This window comes from Plasmodium knowlesi, assembly GCF_000006355.2.
Source record: "Plasmodium knowlesi strain H genome assembly, chromosome: 14".
In the NCBI taxonomy this organism is placed as follows: Eukaryota; Apicomplexa; class Aconoidasida; order Haemosporida; family Plasmodiidae; genus Plasmodium; species Plasmodium knowlesi.
In genome coordinates this window covers 2,254,807-2,278,773 of record NC_011915.2, presented here as the reverse complement: position 1 = coordinate 2,278,773, position 23,967 = coordinate 2,254,807, and the positions used below count along the sequence as shown (strand labels likewise).

The following is a 23,967-nucleotide window of genomic DNA, read 5'->3' as shown; positions in this document are numbered from 1 at the left end:
CACACGGAAAAACACAAAAAAAAAAAAAAAAAAAAAAAAAAAAGATTAAACGATCAAATAGCGACGAATAAAATGGCACGTACAATACACAGCTACGTGGCAGACATCGCCATCAGTTCGTATATCCCCTGGAACGTGCCTTCCAACTCGATCAAAATTTCTCCCATTCTCAAACACTTTGGAACACTGACAAAAGAATCAACAGCGTCGGTTCGAATTCGTACAGGCGATTGAAAGGGCCTCACCTGTGTAGAGAGAACATACAGCCAAATTGCAAAATAACGCGAATGACGTGAATACATAACTGAGTAACCATTTTGAGGGTCCTTCTGTACGTTCATTCTGTGAACACCCCAGAGAGGAGTGACTGAACTACCCCCGTTCCGTTCTTCTCCTTATTGAGTGCACATATCCGTTTAGACGCAAGAGCGCCATCTCTAAATGCCTTTCATAACGTTATAGAGGTAGTGCGAAGCTTCCCTCGTGAACAAACCCTTTATGTGATACCTCACGTAGCAGAAGTCATCCACCAGAAGTAACGATGGTAACGTATCATGGGGGGTGAAGGAACTCACGGTTCTGCTCCCAGGCAGAAGAAGTGTGTCCTCAACATCTGTTCTTAGTCTGTCATTTATAAAAAAAAAGTTATTTCCATTAAAATAATTAGCCTTTAAATCCTGTGCTATTTTTTTACTGAAGTATGTTGAGAGGAGGTATCTGTATGGCGAAACGTAGCAGTAGTAGAGCTCGATTGGTTGCTGTCTGTCCCTGAGCTTTAGAAATTTGCCATCCTCAATGATACTTATCTGGTGGTGCGTGTGGGGTGTGTGTTTTCCATGCTCCCCCTTCTGCCGCGCAAAGTCGGCGAGATATTTCTTCACCTCGTGGACATGGCTGGTGTCGGTGAAGAGGTACAAGAGGCTAAACTTCCGAAACAGAATATCGAAGAGGCTTTTCCTGCAAACCCTTCCCCCATCGTCCCCAGCGGAAAAGCAGCTTACATACAAATTGCTACTTATCCTATCACTGTACTGGCACTTTTTAATTTTGGTAGAATACAAAAATGCCTTTTCACTTCCATCACTCTGCTTGTAAAGCATACCCTCTTGGTACTCCTTCACGTGATATGGAAAGAACTTGAGGGCGGTTTTCCGTTTTGTCAAATATGGGCAGAAGCTGTCCCGGTCCATGTGCAGCCCGCCGATGGCTTTTCCCTGCGCATTCACAAGGCCGTCCTGGTGATCGTCCCTGCCGCTCTCCACAAAGGTTACGGAGCAATCATCTGATTTTTTTTTCTCCTCTTTTAACAAAACTTGGTAACCTTCGCTATTCGTGTGTATACCCGACCGGAAAAAGGAGAAAATTTTTTTTTTCCCTTTTGGCATAGGCTCCTGTATCAAGCGATACCCCAGCTGGGCGCAACTGGAAAGGCGCCAAATAATTCTCGGGCGCTGCGCCATAGGGACCGCCGAGCATCAGGGAAGAAGAACAATGGGGCGAAGAAGGGGGGGGGAGAAAAAGAGCAAAAAGGGCGCAAAGGTTAATTAAAAACATGTGAAAAAATTGGAAAGCATGGGAATCAAATTAGGAAAAGCGGTTGACAAAATTGAGAAGCAAATGCGTGGCAAAGTTAAACGAAAAAAAAAGGTCGCGAGTTATACTGCCGACGCAACGTCACATGCAGCAACTCATTTCGAAGGCGTTGTAGCGGAATGCCGATCAAGGGGTCAAACTTGTAAAGTGGGACCGCAGTGACACAGCGGAAAACAGCAAACGACAAATGGAAAAGCGGCAAAAAAGGGAGCCGCGCATGCAACACAGAAGATGCGAATTTTCCGTGCACACTTAAAAAAAAAAAAAAAATGCAAATTTTTTTTTTTTTTTTTTTTTTTTTTTTTTTTTTTTTTCCAGCTCCACTTTAAGCGCATTTGCGTATTCGTTTATTTTTATGACTGTCCGTCTGATTGAGCGCGCTCGATTTATGACGCTCAAGTAACTGCCTTCATTTGGCTACTTCCCATCCTCTGCGTTTGCCTGACGCATAATTCACTTTTCACTCTCTCACTTATTCGTGTGCCCACTTGCAGATGGCATGCGCTTTTCTCCATCTTCCAGAGGCTACGCATTTTTTTTTCCACTTTTCAGACAGCCCACATTTTTAACCAACGGAAATAATACCCCCTGCCCTCTCCCCCCAAGAAAGAATGCGAGAAGGGAACGATGGACATCTGCTCATCGGAATTTCCAGCGATGCCTTTTTCAATATCCTTAAATTTTTAACCTTGAACGAGACACTAAAGCTGAAATTGGTGTGCAGGCATTTCAGGGAGTACATAAAAGACGAGAAGGCCTTTTTCCAAAATGAGTGGATTTGTTTGAACAACTACATACGATTCGTGCGTCTTGTGCACCCGGAGAAGTTCGGTTCCTTTCTGGTGTCCCTCCTCAGTGACGAACAGAATGTATACGCTAGTCCTCTCTCCGGTAAGGCCAACAGGAGAGGGGAGAGAAGTGGCGAGGAATCCTCTCTTGGGGAATCTTCTCGCTGCTAACGCGTCTCGAACACTCCATCACATCGTAACGAACGCCCCGTTACATCGCCTGCTTATCGCTGACGTTTTGTCCCCCTTCAGCTAGACAGGACCTCCAGTTCGGGATAACGAAGAAGCAGCTGCTGTTGTGCGACAAGCCATTCCTGAAAAAGATAACGCTCAAGGGTGATTTCCTGAGGAATACAAATTTGTACGATATCAGCCAAGTGTTAAGAGCGCATGAGAGTACCCTCCAAGAATTGCATATCCATGGATTGAACGATGTAAACTGCCCTCTCTTTATTTATTCTCACCATGACATCCTCTTCGATTTCCTTTCCAAGGAGGTTCTTATGAACAACCTATCTGTACAACGCCTCAAAAAAAGTAGCTTGAAGCATATTCAGAATTTGCTGCTGCAGCGGAATGGGGGGGAGGCCACATCGGCCAGGCTAGAAAGGCCCCCCCTTGGGAAGTCATCAGCGGGGGAATCACCAACGGGGGAGTTACCAACGGGGGAGTTACCAACGGAGGAGTTACCAACGGGGGAGTTACCAACGGAGGAGTTACCAACGGGGGAGTTACCAACGGAGGAGTTACCAACGGGGGAGTTACCAACGGAGGAGTCTTCTGCCGAAGAATCACCAGCCGAGGAGTCACCAGCTGGGGAATCATCACGGATGTCGTCACCACGGATGTCGTCACGAGCGGAGGAGGAGTCATCCCATGATGGCCCCACCGAGAGGGTCCCCATCGGGAGAGACAAAAAGGTGCACCTCCTCTGTGAGCACATCGGCGTGGTGTACAATTTGAGAAAAAGATGCTTCGAAAAAATACAAAACTACAAGCCCAAGTTGCATCTAAGTAATTACATAAGCAGTCTGAGCTGTTTGGAAGTTATGAACCTATCAGGAATTCAGAGCTACGACATGATAGAGATGATGATCTCGGTGCAGCTACCATCTTTGAAAACGTTAAACATCTCCTGCTACGACTACTTCTTTTATTTTTACCATATGGTAGTCTCCATCTGTCTATATGGAAGTGGCAAAGAGGTGTTTTCTCGCTACTTGGACTTAAAAAATATGGAACTGAACAGAGAAAAAAACGAGAGGAAGAGAAGTGAATGGTACGAGAGGAACAAGGAGATGCGCCAATTGATTAAGGAGACTGATGAGGAGGTCATTCAGGTAAACAAAATTTCCACTGCCTGTCAGAAGCGGTATGAGGAGGATGTTATAAATTACTACGCACTTAATGTCAGTAGGAACGACAAGAAGATTTTCTTCACTCCAACATACAAGGATAGAATCTGCATGAGGGGGATCAACCGCCCGGTGCACTATGCGGATGGTAGTTACATATGCCATGACTCGGATGGTGAACCAGATAGACAGAATTCTCGACGAGATGATGAGGGGGTTCCCCCCAAGGCCAGGCACGACCAGCACGACCAGCACGACCAGCACGATCTGCATAACCTGCACCGCCAGCACACCCATATGGACCAGCTGAGCCAGCATGCGGAAGCCCCCAGAGAGGATAGCCCCTGCAGCACGCTGCGCAGTGTAGGCAGCAGCGACGACAGCCCATACAGCACGTTACGTAGTGTGGGGAGCGAAGCAAGTGTAGAAAGCGATCAACGAAGTGAATACCGCACAGAGGAGAAAGCGTCTCCAAAGGGAACCCCCGCATCTGTACCAGCACGTGCACGTGAACCCCCATGCCAGCCGACATCCCGTCACACAGTTACCCGAGTGACAGAGGGAAAGCTGAAAAAACTGAAGAGGGGAGGGTACATATGGCTCGTGGAAAATCAAAAGCACAAAAAAAACATCAGTATAGAAATGTTGTATCTGTGCAAAAATATAATAGAGAAGGAGGAAAAAAAAGGGAGGAAAAATATCATCTGCTTAATGAACAACCTGAACGTGGAGCATTTCTCTCTTTTCAACTATGGACTGAGTAGTCCTTTCTTGTGGCTACTACTACTCATAAGATGCGAGAAAATAAAAACGTTGTCTATCCTGGATCTCTGCCTATCCCACCTTCTTTCCGCCTTAACTTTTTTAGAGGCATACCTCAAGCAACATCTATTTAACTTCCAAGGAATGATGAGAAGACGCAGGAAAAGACTGGGTAGTATATACTTTAGATTTAATGATGAAGAAGACATTAACTTTATAAACAGAATGTACAGTCGTATCATTAACGAGTTGAATTTATCTAACTTTGGTCCAAGGAAAAATAGAGTCTTACACATCGTTATATATGTATACAACAACAAGAAGGAAAACAAACAGTTCGTAAAATATATTCGTAAAATATCTCGGTCCCTCTGGCGGTGCAATTACGTAGTGCACTACTCCATTCAATATTACAAATACAAATACTTTAACCGATACTTTGACATAGACAACTTGTATAGGGACTACGTTATGAACGTTTTGCTCACTCACCATAAGTTAAATCAACGCCTGATATCGCGCCGCGCTCTCCTTCCCCGCCAGGACCGCCCTTAGCAGTATTGCCTTCTCCTTAGTAACGCTTTTAACAGTAGTACACCCCCCCCCCTCTCTCTCATTCATACTATCCTCTGTGTAAATATTAAACGGGGAGCAGAGAAATACACTCGACGATGTACCCTTCTCCATCATCTCTTTCAACCGTTTGCTCATCCCCCGCGCGAGGGGCATATTCCTATATGTATATTAGGTCGATCAAAGCAGCTCGACCTGGCGGCGGCGTGGCTCTACATCTGCCCCTAATTATTCTCTTCCGATATTTTTTTTTTCACATTTTTTTTTTTTTTTTTTTTTTTTTTTTTTTTTTTCGTTCCCGTAAAATTTTTAATTCCCCCATCCGCATTCTTTTTTTTTTTTTTTTTGGTTTACACTCCCCCTCCTTTTGAACAATTCATATTTTTTTATCGTTCCTTTTTTTGTGTGTGAATTTTAAAACCATTAGGAGGAGGGAGAGGAAAAAACACAAGGGAGTACTCATATTGCATGCGTCTATACAGTTATGAGTATCTGCGTGTGTGGACAGCGTGGTATTGCTCATCTTACTTTTTCAGGTATTTTCTTTTTCTTTTTTTTTTTCCCCCCCCGTTTGCTCCACATACAAATGGTTTTCTTTACGTTGCCGTCATCATCCATTCCTTTCTGTGCCTTTTTCATCCCGTTGGATGCCACTGATTATGTCCCTTTTTTTTTTTTTTTTTTTTTTTTTTTAAATTGAAACTTCGCCAAGTAGCTCAATCTTTCTACACGTGGGCACTCGTGAAGGAAATCTGTTTTTCTGTTTACGGAAAAAATGCACAGATGGATACCTTAAAGTATATAATGGCAGGTTTACGTGTATGTCACTCCCTCCCTGCGCCAAGACCGTTAACCGAATTGGGGATAGTTCTTACAACAATATGAAGCAAATTTGGACGGAAGCAATGTCACTTCAATGGTTGGACGGCCATATGAAGTTTGGCCTGCCAATGTCATTTTGTGAAGGATATGCGCACGAAAGAAGGGGCGCAGAGTTTAATAGTCTTTCGGTGGGAACGCTGTCCCACATAGGTTGGGATGTGACCACGTTAAGAGTGCCTGGGGTTCAATGGCACCATTCATTTTCCTTTTCCGTTTACCGTTATTTTCTCTTTTGTTTAATTTTTTTTTTTTTTTTTTTTTTTTTTTTTTTTTTTTTTTTTTGCAACTCGAGGGGACGCGAAGAAAGCCTTCACCAGTTTCCCGTGGCGAGAAGAAGAAAAAAAAAAAAAAAAAAAAAAAAAAAAGTTTTTCGTTTTTTTTTTTTTTTTTTTTCTTCCCTCCCTTTTTACTTCGTTAAGTATCGAAGGGGAAATTTTAAACTTGGCGGATCCAACAGAGGACGGGCACTTCCCGCCTTTGTGAGCGGCAGCACGTACATACATATATATATATATATATGTATGTATATATATATATGTATATATATATGTATATGTACGTGCTGCCTGCTTACGTATAATTTTTTCGCCTTCTTTACGATTAGGGGGCCACTTTCTCGTCCGCGTAGCGAGGGAGGATTCAGGGATTGCTTCATTCTGGAATGGGAGCGCAGCACTGGACTTGTCCCACATTTCGGAACGAAAGCAGCGATGCCATAACATCTGGGTGTCGAAAAAAATGCGGAATTGTTCGGCATCGTAGAGGTACAAGTGAGTTAGTGCCTACTTATTAGGCCCTTTTTTCTGTTCGATGACGAACATTTACGTCCCTGTTTATGTGGGTTATAAGTTCCTGACGCGGAGCCCTTTTTTCAGATCACCATGCTATCGCTGAAGGCGTCCAGGGCGGACAACTTCTACTACGGTAGTGTGGAGGACGAGCGCACCAAGAAGAAGAAAGAGGAGGAAAAAAAAAAAAAAAACAAAAAGGATTATAACGAAATAAAATTTGAAGTACCATACACCATTATATGTACTAAATGCAAATCGTATGTCTACAAAGGGGAAAGGTTCAACAGTGAAAGGAGACAAGTGGGGTTCTACTTGAGTACCCCATTTTATTCCTTCACTTTTACATGCAAGAAGTGCCCAAATGTAATTGTCTTTGAGACCAACCCAAAGGACTGCTCCTACGATATCATCCAGGGAGCCAGAAAAAAAAACGAGCAGTTCGAAAATGTCCTCACGGAGCAGGGACGCAATAATGTTAACTCCATCGATTTTGAAAAAAACAAAAAAAAAAAAATAAATCCTTTTCTGCTGTTAGAAGCTGAGGCCCTCCGGAAGAAGGGGCGCGAAGGTGAACAGGCTAACCGCCAGGGTGCAGAACAAGACACACCATCGGGGGAAAGGCCACTTGGTTCAGATGACACATCACATGATGAACTTCCCACCGATCACTCCTCAGGAGGTGAACTCCCCAACGAGGAGCAGTCGAACGGGGAGGATGACCCCCCAAGTGAAGAATACATGAACGACGTTATCAAACAAAACTACCGAAGGAACCATATTATGAAAAACGACTTTTCTTGTAATAGTAACTTGAGAAAGCAATTGAGGGATATAAAGAGGGCAAAAATTCAGGAGCTTCAAGAGCGCAAGCGGAAAAATCTTTTTATTGACATTGTGGAAGGGGACCCCCTCGAGGAGGTACTCGTAAAGAAGTATGTGCGCTATGGGGAGAAGCTCAGACGGGGCAGAGGCACCCAGGGGAAGGACACCCAGAGAGAGGGCATCCTTGCCAGTGGTAACCATAGTAAGGATCGCCCAGGGATTGATCCTCCCATTAAACGGAAACTTGCAAAGAGTAACTTGATAAAAAAAAAGAAGAGTAGCATATTTGACCAGAAGTATCTGAAAAAGGGGAAGTAGACTGAACGCAGGTGCATATATGTTTGTTGTCAGGATATTCCAATCTGGGGATGCCATTCATTATTATTGGAGAGGGAAACCTAGTGGTGTACCCACCTATGGAGTTAGATAAAAGCAAGTCTACTTTCCCGCGTCATTATGTGGGGATCCCTTTCAAAATGAAGCATCGGTGAATAAATTTTTCTTTTTTTCTTCTTATTCCTTGCACAAGCATACAATAGTTGAGTAGAGTGTTTTTCCAAATGCAGGTGGAAGATACAAGTTGGTGTTTATTTTTTTAAAAACAAAAAATAATATGTGATGCTGAAGAGGAGGATAGCCGATGCTACAAGGGGATAGTTCACTTTTTCTTCCTCTGGGAGCTGCAAGGGGGGTAATGCATTTATAATGAAATGTAGTAATGTATGCGATGGAAAGCTTTGGGACAGCTTGGGAAGAGGGGGGTATTCTTAGATCATTTTTTAACCACCCGTTTGCACCTCTTTTTGTGTCATTTGGCGATCAGACGTGCACACATGATGCATGCTCGTTCGCACTTTTTTTTTTTCTTTTTTTTTGTTCTATAATTTTTTTTTTTTTTTTTCTTTTTTTTTTGTCTTCCCGAACTCATAACAACGCACATCCATTGACATGCACATTTTTGACGTACGAACGAACGCCTCGGAACGTTACTCCTTGGCCATGATAGACATCTCAGTGCTAACCTTCTCCTTTTTGGAAGTCTTCCCATTCGCGTCTGCGCCTTCCTTTGCTTCTGTTTCCTCTTTTGTTTCCTCTTCGGAATAGTCCACGAACTCCTCCTTACCCTTCACCATCTTTGTAGCTGCCTTTTTGTTGTAGAGGGTCGAGTTCTTTTGAATGCCAATAAGGAATTTCTTCATCAGCTTCTTTGCGCTGGGCGAGTGGCCTATTTGTTGGAAGGCCTCCGTTGCGTCTTTTCCTGGTGAGAGGAAAGGGTGATCATGCAGTGGTACGCATCACTCATAAAATGTTAAGGACCACATGTAGCAAATTACGTTTGGTACATACACACGCGTGGGCGGTGGCCGGACACCATCCCCTACCATCATGCTCCTTCAGAACATCGAATCCCCCAGGGTGTTCCAAAAACGCAGTGACGTCATACACCAGATCGTTTATAATGATGCAACATTTGGATTCCTTTTTCAGCTTCTGGAGATCCTTGTCGCCGATCACTTTGAGTTTTTTGGTTGCCATGTTGGCGACTCCGCGGGGTGTAACAAGACTTGTGATAATCTTCTTACACGTGCAACGATTTCCCTGCACGTGGACTTATCTGTGCATACCCTTGGTACGACACCTTGGCATGCGTAAAAAAAAAAAAAAAAAAAAAAAAAAAGCACAACAATCAGGCAGATTTTCGCTGGGTAACAAAACTGACAAGCGTCTGCGCAGTGAGGGGGTTGAATTACTACGTACGGCTGCTTGTGTGAAACCCCTTCTTTGGGCAATTCACTCAGGGGGAAAGGAAAGGAATGTTATTCGTCGATTTCCGAATGGGCAAGGGGAATGCATTTAAAATGAAAGTTAAAACTACGTAGGTGGGATGTGCTTTCGTTTCTTCACCGCAGGGTGCTTTTATGTTTCGTGTGAAGTGATTTCCGTTGGATGGATTCCCCTTTGGGTAGCTTTTTTTTTTTTTTTTTTTTTTTTTTTTTTTTTTTTTTGTTGCAAAATCACCTGACCGTTCATAATTTCCCAAATGGCTAGTTTTCGCTGCAACGGAAGTTGCAATCTATATGAGGAAAAAGTTAATCGGACCGCTTGCTTTGCCCGTGTGATGGTCGTGTTGCCAATCTCTTTCCGCGAGTGCCCAAAGTGTTACACGTTTCACCCTATGGGCGGAATTTTCCCTTACATTTGTGCATACCGTGCCGCGTTCGCACGGATGATAATCGCCTGAACGGATACGCAGGAGCAGCTTTGTTGTGCGCATTTCAATGGAGTGATTCAAACTTCTGTTCGGCTTTGTCATACGCATCGCAGTGAAGTGGCTTTATGCTTCACAAGGGGATGCTTGATGCTCCTTTCGAGTGTCCCTTCCGCGTGGGCCAAAAAAAAAAAAAAAAACTGCCTTTGTGTCGGGTTAAGATGTGCCGGCATTAATGTACACACGGGAAGGTACACACACGGAAAGGCATACACACGGAAAGGCATACACACCGGAAGGTACATAAAAGTAGGTACGCAGTAGTAGGTACACACACGCGGGTACACCTACTGGCATGTATTCATTTGCACGCGGAGGCGTCCCTTCCTCTACAGCGTACACGCACACGGTTCGAGTGACTCCCACCCATCTTTTCCCCCTATGTAAATATGCACACTTCGGTAGAAGCTTCTATATCCCCCCCCCCCTGCACGACGGAGCAACCTACATGTGGATGGCCTTGTCGAAGGACTGCAGGGCGACTTCCTTGATGACCTCAGAGAAGGTGGGGTGGGCATAAATAATCTTGCTCAAACTTTTGGAGGATCCTCCGCTTCCAACATAAATGGACAGAGGAAGAATCAAATCGCTGGCATTGTTTCCAACAATTTGTGAGCCGAGAATTTTGTTCGTCTCATTTTCAACAAGGAGCTTAATGAGCCCATCGAAGTCATCTATTGTTCGAGACCTGCTGTTCGCCGCAAAGGGGAAGGTAACTGCCTTGAATGAAAGATTCATTTGTTTGCATTTCTCTTCATTTAGACCTACGCTGGCGACCTCGGGGTGGGTGTATATAACACTGGGTACAAGATCATAATTAATGTGTGATTTTTTTGGCTTGTTTAACTTCAATTCGCTTAATAGTATATTGGCTAGGATATATCCTTCTTCTTCTGCCTTGTGTGCAAGCATAGGTCCATCGATGGCATCCCCGATAGCTTTTATTGTTGGATGGGATATGACACCAAAAGACTCATCAACCTGAATCTTTTTATTTTTTCCTAATTCGATATTAACCTTGTCCAGGTTCAGGTTATCAAAATTCGGTCTCCTACCAACACAGACTAGAACGACATCAGATGTTACCTTTTGTATTTCCTTTGTCTTTGTATTTTGTGCAAATATAGTGGCTTGCTCATTTTCGACGTTACCTCCTATTACGGATGTATTAAAAGCGAACTTTATTTTTATTTTTTCGAGGGTTTTTTGCAGAACTCTGCTTACATCTGCATCTAGGAAAGAGCATAATCTGTTGTTGTACTCAAATATGATGACTTCTGAACCCATTTTGGCAAAAACAGAACCTATTTCTAATCCAATCACACCACCACCAATGATAGAAATTTTCTTCGGGATCTTCTTAAAGTTCAGAATATCATCCGATGTCTGTATCATTTGGTGATCATACTGTAGAAGGTCAACAACAGTTTCCGCCTCCTTCACATTATCATCATTTAGCTTTTTTAGTGGAATTTCTATCGGCTTTGATCCTGTAGCGATAACAATTCGTTCCGCTGTCACCAGCTTTTCCTTCCCTTCACTGTTTACTAAGACAGAGTTCCCATCTACGATACTTCCATGTCCTATTATATGGTTAACTTTGTTCTTCTTATACAGATACGTTATTCCATCGGCTAGATTACCCATGCATTTGTTTTTGTGCTTGTGTAAGGTTTCTACATCCAGCTGTACATTGTCTACGATAATTCCCATCTGCTTGAACTTGTTTTTTGCTTCATAATAATTGTGTGCGATATGTAGCAGCGACTTGGATGGTATGCATCCTCGGTTCAGACACGTACCTCCCAACTTCTTGTCTTCGTTCACGTTGAGAACATTAAGCTTGTTCTGTGCGCACCTGATACTGCATACGTAGCCTCCTGGGCCACCACCTATCACTATCACATCGTAACTGAGGGGAGAGTGTGAAAAATAAATGGACCGAAAAGATGAGCCATCAAATATTATGAAAAAATATGAACAATGATAGTGGTATGAAAAATACAATTCGATCCTGCAGATGCGAATATCGCCCGTCCAGTAGCGCGCTCAAGTAGGTTACTCCTTCTTTGATGAAAAATGTCTCCGCCCTGGAAAGAAGACGACTCTCCTCGTTCCGCTCACAACTGCATTCATTTTGGCGTTTTGTGTTCTGCGAAGGAGAGGGGGGGGGTTAGACACAATGTGGGATTAAAATGTGTAGTTACAGGATGTTGGGCACATCGGCGCGTTCCCCACGGTGGCGACTACTTGGAAGACCCGAATGTGTGCCACGTGAGCGCAAGCTGAACGAACACACTGTTCCTATGTTGCTACGTTGCCATGTTGCTACGTTGCCATGTTGCTATGTTGCCATGTTGCTATGTTTCTATGTTGCTATGTTGCTACGTTGCCATGTTGCTATGTTGCTATGTTGCTATGTTGCTATGTTGCTATGTTTCTATGTTGCTATGTTGCTACGTTGCCATGTTGCTATGTTGCTATGTTGCTATGTTGCTATGTTGCTATGTTGCTATATTGCTATGTTTCTATGCTGTGTTCGCTGTGCGCCTTTTTCTGTCCTTTTTTTTTTTTTTTGTTCATTTTTCCGTTTTGTCACTCAACACAAATCTGCGAGGTGTACACGTATGGCTACGTACGGATTGACGGTGTGGTACCTTTGGGAGGGGGGCACGCTGCCCACTTGTTCTTCCTACTGTGCAAAGGACAAGAGTAAATAAATTTTGAGGCCTCACTGAAGGACACGTATATGGAGTATGTCCTAGGGTTGCTAGTGACCCCTCCTCAATTGTATTTTTAAGGTGTACGCAGCTAAACTGTGTGTTAATCTGCAAGGATCTTAGCCCTTTAAAAAAGAGATTTCCTTTTTTGGGTACCGATCGAACTCGCGCAAGTACATAAGTTCGCATAAGCGTGCAAACAAAGCTTTATCGAGGGATGTAATCCCTTGGCAGATGCCGCTCTGTTCACTTATTCGAGTCCGCGTGGTGCTTGGTCCCGTGAGAACGAACGAAACTGTCAACCTGGGAAGTTATCAAACTGTGAGGCAGTAGAGCGGGAGAATAATAAAAAAAAAAAAAAAAAAAAAAAGTTAACGGAGAATGGAGTGAAGAAAGAAGGAAAAACATCCGCGTAAACCAGGCATACTTGTGCGTAAAAAAAAAAAAAAAAAAAAAAAAAAAAAAAATGTATCATTGACAGGGATATACCAATCTGGGGAAGTGCCAACGGGGGTGTAACCTATCAGGAGAGGCCCACCGGAAAACAAACGGAGGATTGCCACCCCAAGGGATTCATTGTGCACTAGCTGTAACCCAAGCCGAAAACAAGCCCAGGATACGCACATGTGGGAAAAGAACACCCATGGGAGGGTTGTGCCTTTCGATGCGGCAAAAATGAAGGGCACCGAAGTGAGGCTATGGCGTGCACACAGGCATGAGGGGCCAAACCAGGGGAATAGGAGCGAGCATTTAGATGAGGTAACATAAGAGGGAGCGTCCATGTGGAGTAAACTACGGGAGAGCATCAGATTTGAGTAACCTCCAGGAGAGCATCAGATTTGAGTAACCTCCAGGAGAGCATCAGATTGGATTAACCTACGGGAGAGTGGCACCTGCCCCCTGCGCAGGTGGGGGGTGCCGCAAAGCATGGTGGGGTGACGTCGCCCGGGCTTCCTCCCGCAACTGCATCGGAGGCGATTCTCCCTGTTATATGTAGAAGCAGCCGGGGCAGCTTGAATAGAGAAAGTGGCATATTTTCTGGCGTAGTGGCCCTAGCCCCCAAGCGGGTAGAAAAAAAGAAGCGTTCCTTCGCCGTTGACACATACGTGCACATGTTTTCCTTTACTCTTGTGCTTGCATATGCTTGTTCATTCGCAAGTGCTCTCCCTTTTTTTCTTTTTTTTTCAAATGACACAACGCAGATGATGCTTTTTTTTTTTTTTTTTTTTTTTTTCCTTCCAATGCTAGCCAGTATAATGTAGTAACCAAGAAAAAAAAAAAAAAAAAAAAAAAAAAACTGCGAACAAATCTCCACAAGCGACTTTTTCGAACCGCGGAGTTACATCCCTCTCCATGTATGAAAATAAACCTCACCCGTTAGTCGAGGTAAAAGTGTAATTCGAGTAATTCGGCATTGACGTAACTTTCACCTGTTTAACTTAACAGTTTTTTGTGGAGTGGCACATATAGAGATAAATCCCCTAAGGTGTATGTATTCTTTTGGCCTTTTCCTACACATGAGCATAACACCTAGGAGTAGTTCCCAACAGTGATTGCGACTTCCCCCCTTCCCCCCGTTGCACGTGCAAGAATAGTATACGTGCATACACCTTTTGTAGGTGTACGAAAAGGCAGGAGGGGGGGAAAAAACACTCCCAAGTGTGTGAGATTTACCTTCACACTTACAGCGGTGAGGAGGCACAGCCAGATCAGGCGAAAATAATTTGCAAGGCTTATTTCTCCCATCAAAATAAATTACCCCCAAATCCAGATGAAGGTGAAACCCGCAGTTGTGCTCCTGATAGTGGCCCTTCTGGGCTGCCTACTCAAGTGCGGGCACAGTGTCAAACGGAAGAGGGGAATATGCGGCAAGCGCAGGGGGCTCCTTAATAGAAGGCTGAAATACATCAACAGTAAACTCATAAGCAGGAGGAAGGAAAATTACGTTAAAGTCAAAATGACTGAAAATAAAGTTAAGGGTAAGGATATCATCTACGGAAACGAATGTCGAAACGAATTGCTACGAGGTATTTTAACTGTCTCAGATGTGGTGAAGCTAACATTAGGTCCGAGAGGAAGAAACGTACTTCTTGAGAAAGAATATGGAAGCCCCCTAATAATAAATGATGGAGTGACAATTGCAAAAAACATATCCCTAAAGGATAGAAAAAAAAACAATGGAGTTAAGTTAATGCAGGAAAGTACCAACATATCCAATGACAAAGCCGGAGATGGTACAAGTTCCACAGCATTGATGACAGCTACCATCACAAGCAAAGGTATTGAAGAAGTTAATAAAAACCACAACCCCATTCCTATACAAAGAGGAATACAGGTAGCCTCCAAAATGATTATCGAGAAAATTAAATCATTATCTACACCAATTAAAACTTATAAGGATATTTTAAATATAGCTACTATTGCAAGTAATAATGATACACATATGGGAAGTATCATTGCCAATGCTTATGACAAGCTGGGGAAAAATGCAGCTATCATTTTAGATGATAATGCCGATATTAATGACAAGTTAGAATTTACAGAAGGTTACAATTTTGACAGAGGAATTATTAACCCTTATCTTTTGTACAATGAAAATAAAGACCACATTGAATATAACAATGTCTCCACTTTGATTACGGATCAGAATATTGATAACATTCAATCCATTTTACCTATTTTGGAAATCTTCGCTAAGAATAAACAGCCGCTTTGTATCATCGCTGATGACTTTAGCAACGAGGTGCTCCAGACACTCATCATAAATAAACTGAAGGGTGCCATCAAAGTGGTAAGTTCATGGGCGAGTACGTCGTTACGTTGTTACCTTCATATGTGGTTACGTGGTTGACGTAGTTACGTGGTTGACGTAGTTACGTGGTTGACGTAGTTACGTGGTTAAGTAGTTAAGTAGTTACGTTGTGACGTGACCACCCCTCTCCACGCCTAGATTGCGTAAAATTCACACACTTTTTTTTTTACGCGTAAAAAATGTGGAGACAGAAAAAAGCAGAGAGGGTGCAGAAGTAGAGTAACCCCTAAAGCAGGGTTACTTCTATGGTACTATCCTCCCACATGGCGGGGGAAAAACCCTCCAAAGCAAAGTCCTTATCTTGGCGCCGTCCCATCACCAGGGGATTCGCACCGAGTGCATTATATTCCCGTGCGTGAGGAAAGTGTCGTGTATTGCTTTAAAATGCGTCCCGCTGAACCGCCAAGCAATTTGTTTTGAGAAAACCCTCGTAACATTAACACACCCACCAAACAACAACCCCTATTTTTTAGGTACCCATAAGAGCCCCCTCCTTCGGAGACAGGCGCAAGGATTACCTGAAGGATCTGTGTATCGTGACGAACAGTAAATACATAAGCGCCGACGTGGGTCTAGACCTAAACAACCTACACAACAACATGAGTTCCTTCGACAACAACTACCTCACCCTCCTGGGAAGCGCAAACACACTCATAGTGAAGAAAGATAGAACCAGTTTAATCACCAAGGAGGAGTACAAAAACCAGATAGACGACAGGATTAAAGTTTTAAAGAAGGAGCTTGAAGAAACGACATCCAAGTATGACAAGGAAAAGTTAAACGAGAGAATAGCTGCGTTATCAGGTGGAATTGCCAAAATATTAATAGGTGGAAATACAGAAACGGAACAGAAAGAGAGGAAGTTTAAATACGAGGATGCAACCAATGCAGTGAAGAGTGCAATTGACATTGGATACGTTCCAGGAGGAGGAGTTACTTATCTAGAAATAATCAAATCGAACTTCATAAACGAAATACACAAAAAGATTGAAGAAGATCTTCAAAACACAGCGAACCAAGAAGATAAAAAGTATCTAGATCTAGTGGGTAACTTAGAATCCGAAATGGAGCTCCGAAAAATGGGAGCAAATATAGTAGTCAGTAGCTTAGATGTAATTACCAAACAAATAGCAGACAATGCAGGAGTGAATGGAGAAAATGTCGTGAAAATTATTTTAAATTCAAAAGACAAATACGGATTTGGATATGATGTTAATACAAACAAATTTGTGAATATGGTTGAGAACGGAATTATCGACAGCACCAATGTGATCATTAGTGTTATTAAAAATAGCTGTAGTATAGCAAGTATGGTTTTGACCACCGAATGTATGATGGTGGACAGTGAGAAAAAGGACAAGGGAATCTTGGATTCTAGCATCAACTCGCCCAACTACCTGCAAAAGCATAGACGGGCTGGAGGATACAGCAGAAAACTAGACCATATGGATGATGACGAAGATGAGGACGACCTAGACGATGAAGATGATGAAGAGGATGAGGAAGATGAGGAAGAAGACGATGAAGATGAGGATGAGGACGGTGATGAGGAAGAGGATGAAGACGATGGGTACAACTACGATGAGTAGGAAGTGTGTATGTGTGTGAAGGGATCAGAACGGTGGGGACAACCGCTACGAGTCGGAAGCAGACTCACATAGTTGGCACAACAGAGAGATCAAACAAATTTAGCAGATTGGACGTGAATGCGGCACCTTTATCTCCCCTATAAGCCGCTTTATTTTCCTCTGTCAATTTTTTTTTTTTTTTTTTTTTTTTTTTTTTTTTGACCCCTTTAATAAGTAAACGTGTGTGCACACGCACGCGCAATTATCCTTGCACTTTTGCATGGCGTGTCCCTGTACCTTTTTATTTTTTTAAGATAATTAATCTATCCTGCATTAGCCCCATGCATTTAATTGTTCACTCGATCACGCGTATAACAGCGCGCTTCTTTATCCACCGCGCCGGACATCCCGGGCAGTATGAATCTCAAAACGGGAAAATTCCACGGCGAATTTGAGCCTTCCAAACTTGGTTTTTTTAATTCACTTTTCTCGACTTGAGTAGCGACGCGAGCGCGCGCAGATCCGTTCTATATTTGACCATCGGAACAGGAGCATGTTTTACCCCATAGGCACGTTGCGTGTCGCGCGTCACTTGTCAATTATGGCCTGTTCCCATACCGCGGGACCCATGTGTATGCCCTCTTACCCGCGAACTCCAGAACGACGCGAGGGAGCAACTCGCCGCATTTTTGTATGAACGGTTCAGGCAAGATTGAGAAAAAAAAAAAAAAAAAAAAAAAAAAAAAAAAAAAAAACTAGCCATTTTGTTGAAAAGCGCTAAATTGTGCTGACTATTCTTCGGGCATTTTTTTTTTTTTAAATTTAAAAATTCTGAGAAAATGCAGAATGGGGTTATGTGTAAGGAACGATGAAACTTCGCCGTTTGGTTCGATTTGCGGCTCCTTTCGTGGTTCCCTTCCCCAGCGGCCTTCTCCTTTTTTCTTACCTCTGAAATGCTCCTGTTCTTTGCTCTTTATACCTTCCTAATAGCCGCCTTTTTCACGCAACTTAGGCGCTGCTACAGCGGTCTTAACCCCCCTCACCACTGCATAAGTAATTTCACGCTGTCAAAACTGAGCAACAGTAGTTACCACGTAAAAAATGACATAATCAATTATGGCAGATTTAAATATGTGTACACTATTAAGAATCACCCCATCCACCATGTAACGACGAGGATCCTTGATCACCTGAAAAGGGAGTCTTCCTTCTGGCTCGTTTATAACAAGTGCCCGCTGTACCAAAGCAATTTATGCTTTAATGATATTTTGATTAAGAACACGAATGATACCACGTCTGTGAGGAATAACTTTTACTTTTCGGATTCCCTTTTGTACATCCCCCAGGCGACGTCCCTCTTTCCCCATGTTTATCACTTGCTAAGGGGAGGGCAAAAGGGGAGGCACATTCCCCATTGTGAGGAGACACCAAATGGGGACATATCCACCAACCAAACGGTCATACAAAATGAATGCACTGTTGAAGAAGAAACGGAAGAGGCAGTGTCCCGTCTCCCCTTGCGTGAGCATTGCCAAAATGGGGGCATCGAAAGAACTACAAAAGGAAGCGAACAAACTGTAGAAGGGAAATGCCACAACGCGCTGCCACAGCTACACGGGGGCACAGAAAACTTGCTCATCATCTCAAACGTTTTCAGAAAAGACAACATTGACAAATTGCACTTTCCATTTTTTAACCAAATGGATATATATATAAAAATAAAAAACGAACTGATAGAGAAGAAGAAACAACTCCTGTACTTTCTCTGCTCAATGCTGAACTCAATCTTTGGCAAGACACACAAATGGAGGATAAAGAAAGACTCCTTTGACTTTACCACCGATTCTTTGCAAGCAGAAGTTTATCACAACGGCAAATGGGTTGAAATTTTGGGTTGTGGAATCTTAAAGAGAAAAATCCTCTTTCGAAAATGGAAGCAGTATGATGTGGGTGATTACTTAGCCATAGGTTTAGGGTTGGACAGAATAGCCATGATAATGTGGGAGGTCAACAGAATACGGGACCTATATTTGTACATTACGAATACATGGGGGAATACTTTAATTACAAAAAAAATGAACAAAGAAGGGGGAGCAAAAAGCACGATTGGAAATGTGATTGAGCATGGTGACATTCGGGGGGGAGACACACATGCAAATGTATCGGTTCAAACGAATGGATCAACAGTGAGGAAAGAACCCGCGGATGATGAGAACATCCTAGTAGATTCCCCCAAGTTGGAGGGAACCCATTTGAGGAACGCATTACTGAATCTGTTGTCGAGGAAAAGGGATTTGAATCGACCAATGAGCGACTCCTTTCTGTACTTTTTAAATTTATATAATATACGGCACGAGGAGAGAGATATTTCCTTTTATGTCAACTCGGAGTGGGACACGGAGCGCTTCACAAAAACGGTTCTTCATTCTACAACCCCTGTGGGAAGCAGTCCTATGCTCAGGGGGATTATACTTCTCGATGTGTTCACCCATGAGGGCTCCGGCAGGACCAGTTACACGTACAAGTTTCTGTACGCCGCGCCGGCGAGCATACGGGTAGGACGCAGTACTACGCAGTACGACGCGGCACGGCTTTGCATAACACACTACTGTAACGGTTCACGATTCACACACAAATTGCCTTCGTTTTCCCTTCCCCCTTCTGCAGGATCAGCAAACCTTCAAAGGCCTCGTCAAGGAAGAGCACGAACGGTTGGTACGTAAGATCGTTCGCATGTACAACGTGAGCATTCGATGATGTCCGTGGGGTGGCAGTTTGCTAGTCACGTGGCAGAGACGTTGCCATACATTTTTTTCCCATTTTCCCACGCCCATTTTAAGGCAAACCACTCACTCGGCTAATTCCTTCACGTTACCACCCTCACCTTGCCACCCTTACGTCGCCCCCTCAACGTCGCCCCCTCAACGTCGCACGAGGGGATACTTCGCAAAGTCCCAGAAGAAGAGAAACTGTTCCAGCCCGCCGAAAATTAAGTACGTCCGCCTCTTGGTACAGCAGTAAAAAAACTTCATGCTCAGGATGCTCCCAACTTTGTTTAAGTGTTCAAATTTGTAAAAGCTTAGAAACTGGCCTACCAGCTGGGCTTCCGCACTCCTTCCGTTCTCTGTGCCCTTTACTGTGTCGTCCTCTTTGTTATCGTCTACCCCCATGCGCATCCTATACACAAGAATCTCCTTCCGCTTGGTAAAAACAGCCAGGTACATTTCTTCTCCCACGCAGAGAAAATCGAAAAGAACAATCTTAAACGTTTCTGCCGTATTCACCTTAATGAATAGTAAATTTTCTGCATGCGCATCCCCCCCTTGGACGACGTCAGGAAAGAGAGAAAGGGCGTTTCTCAGGGATGTAAAATATATAGACGTGTTGGAATGAATGAAGAGGTATCCATCGCGTAGATAGAAGCGAACAATGCGATCATCTACACTTATGGTTCGCAAACAAAAGGTGAAATTTTGATCAAAGATAAAAAGCTTATTTTTTTCTGAAAAAATAAAAACGTAGCATACTTTTCCATAAATTGTGGATTTTAGAAAATTATTTTTTCCATCAAATTGAGGCATTGCCTTTTTCAAATAATCCTTTAAGTCTATCACTTGGCTCGTTAGAATGTTGTAAAGGAACAGAGTGTCTGCATTCAGTACAACCAGGTATGTATCGTAAGAACTGTTCTGCATTAAATGTGCCATGTGTGCATTGATCCAGATATTGTCATCCTTTTTTTTATTTTTGTATCCTCTATTTTGAATTATTCCCCCTGTCCATTCATCTTTGAACTGATTAAGCGTGAGAGGATCGCCAACTGTGAGGTCTTCACCACCCCCCTGAAAATTCAAAATATCCAATTGCTTCCTTGTACTAAACCAACAGAGAGAAAAGACATTTCCATTTTCTCGTATGGGCGGCACAATAACACTTTTCCTCTGAGAGTCTACTAGGGAGAAAAAACCAAACTGCAGTTTCTTGTTTAGAAAAGCTACGAATGGTAGATATGGATGATTTGTCATATAGGTGCAGACGCTCATCCGATCGGAGTAGAATGGTTTCGTTAGGAACAGGTTACCGTTGCGTTGGCTGACGGTGCTGTTGTTGACAATTCCGTTGTTGACAGTTCCGTTGTTGACAGTTACGTTGTTGACAGTTACGTTGTTGTTCCCTTCCTTTTTAACCTCCAAACTGTAGACATTTTCATTTCCAAGGGAAAAAATAATGTTTGTTCGAAGGCAAAGAATCTGGTAAACCCACACAGACAGGGTAAACACTTTGTATACGTTTTTCTGCTTGGTTAGTTGGAACAGGCAGAGAAACTTCTCCGCATCGTAGATGTATGCGTAGTCTTCTCCATTGACGGTGCACATGGATAAATGAAAGATTCTCTTACATCGCGGATCATATTTATGGGTCATCTGTTTCTTCTTCAAATTATATCTGTGAATGGTTCCCTTGTCACCGCTTGTTATGTAGAGATCGTTCTCCCTTCCGAAACAAACGCAGATGTGGCTCTTCTGTTGCTTCGAAATATGTGGGCGGTTCGCGCTGTGTTGAACTTGGGTTATGCTCCCTTGGGGGGGATATTCTTTGGTGTTATCCACTTGGGTGGTGTCTACCTCTACGCGGAACACGTCTCCCCCTCGCGAGACCTCCCCAATTCTAACGCACCTTTGCGTGGAGAAGGCAAAGTATACCTCCCCGTGCTCATTAAGACAGGCACTGAGGCAGAAGATCACCTCATCCGCCACGTTCACAACAAAAAGGGGCTCATACAACGGGAAATTGAAAACCAAGATGCAATCCCTATAGGCTAAAAAGACATTTACATTGCTTCTCAACACAGTGGCTATGCGGCTCTCACCTCCCGTGTTGAAGTAGGCCTTTACATTGGTCTCGATGAGTTGTATTTTTTTCCCCCTTCTAAAATTTTTTATCATTTTTACTTCCTTCTCCGGGATTAGGAAATATACGTTTCCTTCGCTGTCTCCATATATCAGTACGTAGAACATACGCCCCAGGATTTTGTGAACCCCGCATTCCCCGCAGGGGGCTTCCTCTTCATTTGGCTGATTTTTTCTTCCCTTTTCCCCGCTGAGCCACTCCTCCAAAACCTCGAAGCAGTATCTGTTCTTGCTCCAAAGTTGTTTCCCCACTTTATCCAGATCCACAATCCTTATGCCCCCCTCGTACATGTCTGTCTCCATCTTATTGTAAAGATTGTTGTATTCGCTTATGTGCAAAAAGCTAAACTGCAGTGCTGTCACTTGTATTTTTTCCCGTGTGATTAAGAGAGATTTGTTTGTTACATAGTCGAAGAGGTGTATTTCTTTCTTTTCGTTGTAGAGGAAGAGTTGTCGAGGGGCCATGTCTAAGGCGTTTCGTATGTCGCAGCTCAGTAAGGGGGGGTGCAGGTTTAGGGGGGATAACGACTCTATTTTTGCCCCTCCATCTGACCTCTTCCCCCCTTTTGCTGCTTCATGGGCCCTCCTCTTGTTCTCTGGCTGAGTCTCCCCTGTTCCTTGATCCTCCGTCCCCAAAGTAGCCAAAGATAAACAAAAAAAAAACGGATTCGTCTTCGTGCCAAAGAAGGCATCCAAACCCATCAAATATTCAATGTTTACATAAAAAACGCAGGACACAACCTTCATGTTGCTAAACATACTTACGTTCAGGACCTCATTTTTTACTACTCTCTTCACGATGACACTGTTTTTGTGAACCCCACAGGTTAGCAAATCAACCATATTTACTCTAAATGCTCTTTTTTTTTTTTCATCCTCCAGGTGGGGATTTCCCACTTCTTCTTTCCCCCCCTCATGGCGCTCAAAACTGAAGTAAGGAATTGGGGGACAAAATTGCCCATTGAACCAATACAAGGATGGGAAATATAAAATGTTCTTCAGATCGTTTTTTTTTTTCTTCCCTTTAAAAACGAGATCCTTCTTTTCCAAATGCAAGGCATACCTCTGTAAGTTCCTTTCCCTTTCGTCCAGCATGTTGTGGCTTCAGTGCAGATGACGTGGCAATAGGTTAAGTGGGAAAAAGCGTCATATGTGCGACTGAACCCACAACATGCTGGACGAAAATTGTACACTCTCTGTACAGAACCTTTGGGGAACATAGAGGTGGGAAGAATATTATGAGGAAAAGGATTTTTTTTTTTTTTTTTTTTTTTTTTTCATCTTTATCGCCCTTTCTGCCCTTTTTTTGCAATTTTTTCTGGGCGAGAAAATGCTACACTTCCGCTCCCCCCACCTCCATGAGTGAAGGTTCATTTGATCAAACGGGTAAAACGCAACCTACTACTAGTAGAATTGAGGGCAAGTAAGCAAAACGGAATTTTTCTTTTTTTTCCAAGGGGAGAGTAAAATGAAGGAGGTAGAACGGTCCAATGAGTTATATGCACCAGCATTATTTGTATGTATATTTGGGAGACCTACAAACGGGTGATTCAGCGCATATGCGACATGTGGTAGTGGTGTGTTGCCTCCTGAGGTGCGCCACTGCAGGTTACCACCACAAGGGAGCGAATTCCCCCGTGGTGGTGGTCCAGAACGAAGAAGAAACATGACTGCTTTCCTCTTCCCCGCTGTCCCCATCATTTGGTTGCCACCTGGAAGAAACAACTTCACACTCAGGAAAAAAAAAAAAAAGCTACCCTTTCTTGGAAAGTGTCTCCTCCCCTCCGTTGAAGAACCAAAAGTATTTTGACAGCCTCTCCTTCTAACTTACAGATAACCGTACAAGCATGTGCGTAGCTCCCCCACAAAAAAAATATTTCCGGGCGGAAGCAAAACTTGAACGTTGGAATGAGGAGATGCCTACACAAATTGCATTTTTACCTAGGTGGGGGCCCAATTCGCAAAAACGAATTATCTTCGCACAGTAGTCGAGGCTAAACGTTTGCAAGACGAAAAGTAGTTTTTACTCACGTCTGGGTATGCACCTCTTTCCCCCCTTCATGCCAGTCGGTATTATTTCCACATAGCGATGATGGTACACGAAGGAAGGTGGGTGGGATAT

At 43.3% G+C, this 23,967-nt stretch overlaps 8 protein-coding genes across 8 annotated transcripts; 4 read left to right on the top strand and 4 right to left on the bottom strand.

The window, feature by feature from the left end:
• Positions 1-437: 437 nt before the first annotated feature.
• On the bottom strand, positions 438-1,460 carry PKNH_1452100 (conserved Plasmodium protein, unknown function; the record flags this gene model as incomplete). The annotated part of the gene is made up of 1 exon (XM_002262364.1): positions 438-1,460. One exon carries the CDS (start codon positions 1,458-1,460, stop codon positions 438-440), a length of 1,023 nt encoding a protein of 340 aa, XP_002262400.1.
• Positions 1,461-2,204: 744 nt separating this feature from the next.
• PKNH_1452000 (conserved Plasmodium protein, unknown function) lies at positions 2,205-5,053 on the top strand (the record flags this gene model as incomplete). Its single annotated transcript, XM_002262363.1, has 2 exons — positions 2,205-2,484; positions 2,634-5,053. 2 exons carry the CDS (start codon positions 2,205-2,207, stop codon positions 5,051-5,053), a joined length of 2,700 nt encoding a protein of 899 aa, XP_002262399.1.
• Positions 5,054-6,834: 1,781 nt separating this feature from the next.
• On the top strand, positions 6,835-7,884 carry PKNH_1451900 (CWC16 domain-containing protein, putative; the record flags this gene model as incomplete). The annotated part of the gene is made up of 1 exon (XM_002262362.1): positions 6,835-7,884. One exon carries the CDS (start codon positions 6,835-6,837, stop codon positions 7,882-7,884), a length of 1,050 nt encoding a protein of 349 aa, XP_002262398.1.
• A 269-nt stretch (positions 7,885-8,153) lies between these two features.
• Positions 8,154-9,102, bottom strand: PKNH_1451800 (cytochrome b5, putative; the record flags this gene model as incomplete). The annotated part of the gene is made up of 3 exons (XM_002262361.1): positions 8,154-8,246; positions 8,589-8,824; positions 8,949-9,102. The coding sequence occupies 3 exons, from the start codon at positions 9,100-9,102 to the stop codon at positions 8,154-8,156; spliced, it is 483 nt and encodes a 160-aa protein (XP_002262397.1).
• Positions 9,103-10,279: 1,177 nt separating this feature from the next.
• On the bottom strand, positions 10,280-11,971 carry PKNH_1451700 (dihydrolipoyl dehydrogenase, mitochondrial, putative; the record flags this gene model as incomplete). Its single annotated transcript, XM_002262360.1, has 2 exons — positions 10,280-11,747; positions 11,898-11,971. 2 exons carry the CDS (start codon positions 11,969-11,971, stop codon positions 10,280-10,282), a joined length of 1,542 nt encoding a protein of 513 aa, XP_002262396.1.
• Positions 11,972-14,326: 2,355 nt separating this feature from the next.
• Positions 14,327-16,956, top strand: PKNH_1451600 (60 kDa chaperonin, putative; the record flags this gene model as incomplete). The annotated part of the gene is made up of 2 exons (XM_002262359.1): positions 14,327-15,346; positions 15,841-16,956. 2 exons carry the CDS (start codon positions 14,327-14,329, stop codon positions 16,954-16,956), a joined length of 2,136 nt encoding a protein of 711 aa, XP_002262395.1.
• A 932-nt stretch (positions 16,957-17,888) lies between these two features.
• Positions 17,889-19,692, top strand: PKNH_1451500 (phenylalanine--tRNA ligase, putative; the record flags this gene model as incomplete). The annotated part of the gene is made up of 2 exons (XM_002262358.1): positions 17,889-19,490; positions 19,603-19,692. The coding sequence occupies 2 exons, from the start codon at positions 17,889-17,891 to the stop codon at positions 19,690-19,692; spliced, it is 1,692 nt and encodes a 563-aa protein (XP_002262394.1).
• Positions 19,693-19,856: 164 nt separating this feature from the next.
• PKNH_1451400 (WD repeat-containing protein, putative) lies at positions 19,857-22,940 on the bottom strand (the record flags this gene model as incomplete). The annotated part of the gene is made up of 1 exon (XM_002262357.1): positions 19,857-22,940. The coding sequence occupies one exon, from the start codon at positions 22,938-22,940 to the stop codon at positions 19,857-19,859; it is 3,084 nt and encodes a 1,027-aa protein (XP_002262393.1).
• Positions 22,941-23,967: the final 1,027 nt, after the last annotated feature.